The following is a 2,308-nucleotide window of genomic DNA, read 5'->3' as shown; positions in this document are numbered from 1 at the left end:
AAAGTAATTAAAACTTTAAGAGGTGAAAGAGCCAATTCTTAGTAAGCTTCTTTTTCTACATTAGAATTTCTGTTAACCTATTCTAAATAAAATCCATTAGTTCCAAATGTGCTTTTTGATACTCCTTTAAAAATAGTTTTTGTTCCCCAACCTCAAAATATGCACGAATGAAAAGAACATCATAGCGATTACTCTCTACAAGCTTCTGGTCCTTCTATTCTTAAGATAATATTATATTTCTAGGCAAGAAATTGTCTAGGACGACTTTGGTGACAATGGTGCGGAGGCTGCTTGCTGGAAGCCAAACGTTTGTTAGTTTTCTGTTAACGAGGACATTACTAAATTAAAACTATATTGTCACAACTAATTGAGCTAACATAATACATTTGTTCTGCTTCATCCTCAGAGCCGTGTTGCAGGGCTGATTAGCAATTAATCACAGCCCTCCCATTTCGTTATTTTTGCAAACAAAATAACAGTTTGACTTACTTTTTCCCTCCCTTCTTCTGCTCTACAGAAGCGCCGTAAAGCGAGTCGTCAAAGCGATGAATCGAATTGACCAAAGAAAACATGAAAAGTTTGCAAACCAGTTCAACTACGCACTGAATTGAACGTCATCAAGAACAAGGCTAAGAAAAATCCATAGCAGTTTCTCGAGTTTCTTATACTGTGGTTTTTTTCCCATTTTGCCATTGTTAAGATGGATGGACTTCAACTCCCAGAATTCCCAGAAACTGTGCTGGCTGGGGAATTCTGGGAGTTGAAGTCCACCCATCTTTAAAAAGTTGCAAATTTGAAAAACACCAGCCGATAAGTACAAAAACTGGAGAGACTTCAATTGATTGACTGTCGCCCCCTTTTCAAAACTTCTTCCATGGACACTCCTGTACAATTCTGTAATTCTACATTGATCAAAAGAATCATATATGTATGTATGCGTGTGTGTGTGTGTGTGTGTGTTGTATTTGTGCTGATAGATAAATGAAGGGAGACTAGTATAGATCTATTTCAAGCTATTTAGCTCTCATCAGCTAGCCATACCCTTACTGGGATTCGAACCTGATGAGAGCTAAATAGCTTGAAATAGATCTATACTAGTCTCCCTTTATTTATCTATCAGCACAAATACAACACAAATGTAACAAAGGCAACAGTAAAAAAATATTGGGTTTCTGTCTGGATGGTCTCTTGTGACGAGCCGATAGACAGAGAATGGAAGCAGTAGGCCTCCTCCCATATTTGGGCATACCAGGGGTTGTGACACTATATGTATGTATGTATGTATGTATGTATATTCTAATGTAATATATTTAATAACAAACATTGACTTTGTTAAGAAAATACGGAGCTCATCCTGGCATGTTAAAAGACTTGGGAATTGTATATATGCCAGGAATATATGGTAAGATTCATACCGTTGTGAATAAATTTTGTAACTTAAATATGCTCAAATATGCTGATCCGCTGCAAATTGATTCTATTGTATAAGCTCAGGAGATCTTAGAAAAGGTTACAAGACTGATAGAAAAAAAAATCTGACTTATGCATGCAAGTGATCTGACCATGTCAAATGTTTTCCATAAACTATATCAGAAAGTTAAGATAGGTATTATTGTGCTTATAAGGACCATACGATCTATTCTGGTCACTCCTGCATACATGAATTCTGATATGGCCGCAACTATGCAGATTTTGGAGCCAGGGTGGCTCGGAGGCCATAATGCAATATTGCAGACAGTATGACCTGTTTTTTGCAAGGGGAAGAAATTACTACTTTTGCCAGTCTCCAATCTGGGAGAGACGATCGAAGTGTATCTTTGTTATTTTGTCTTTATGCTCTTTATGAGCCTTTATGAGCCAAGGTGGCGCAGTGGTTAAATGCAGCACTGCAGGCTACTGCTAGATCAGCAGGTCAGCGGTTCAAATCTCACCGGCTCAGGGTTGACTCAGCCTTCCATCCTTCCGAGGTGGGTAAAATGAGGACCCAGATTGTTGTTGGGGGCAATATGCTGACTCTCTGTAAACCGCTTAGAGAGGCCTGAAAGGCCTATGAAGCGGTATATAAGTCTACTGCTATTGCTATATATTGCTATTTTCTGATTTTTTTTTTCCATCTTCCTTTTTTCTGCTTTCTTTTCTGTGTTGGGATTTTGTATTTTGACTTTGGAAATTGTTTTTTAAAATATAAAAACAAAAAAAACAAAAATCGGATTCCACCTTTAGCAATGGAATATCCGTGGCTGTATTTACCGCAACAAAATTTACTTGTATTTATTTATAAACTTTTATTGGCTGCCCATAGGATAAC

The 2,308-nt window shown here is 37.4% G+C and overlaps 1 protein-coding gene across 1 annotated transcript in view; it reads left to right on the top strand.

Moving 5' to 3' along the window:
* Positions 1–1,095, top strand: part of UVSSA (UV stimulated scaffold protein A) — a 47,958-nt gene extending 46,863 nt beyond the window's left edge. Inside the window, exon 14 of the mRNA XM_087726925.1 lies at positions 518–1,095. Coding sequence (XP_087583051.1) covers positions 518–611 — 94 coding nt within the window. The 3' untranslated portion in view covers positions 612–1,095. The remainder of the gene's footprint in view (positions 1–517) is intronic.
* The last annotated feature ends 1,213 nt before the right edge of the window (positions 1,096–2,308 follow it).

This window comes from Thamnophis sirtalis, unplaced genomic scaffold (genome assembly GCF_051295495.1).
Source record: "Thamnophis sirtalis isolate CommonGarterSnake01/CBP01778 unplaced genomic scaffold, rThaSir2_p1.2 scaffold_12, whole genome shotgun sequence".
NCBI lineage: Eukaryota > Metazoa > Chordata > Lepidosauria > Squamata > Natricidae > Thamnophis > Thamnophis sirtalis.
The sequence above is the reverse complement of the archived record's forward strand: the minus strand, read 5'-3'. Positions and strand labels throughout refer to the sequence as shown.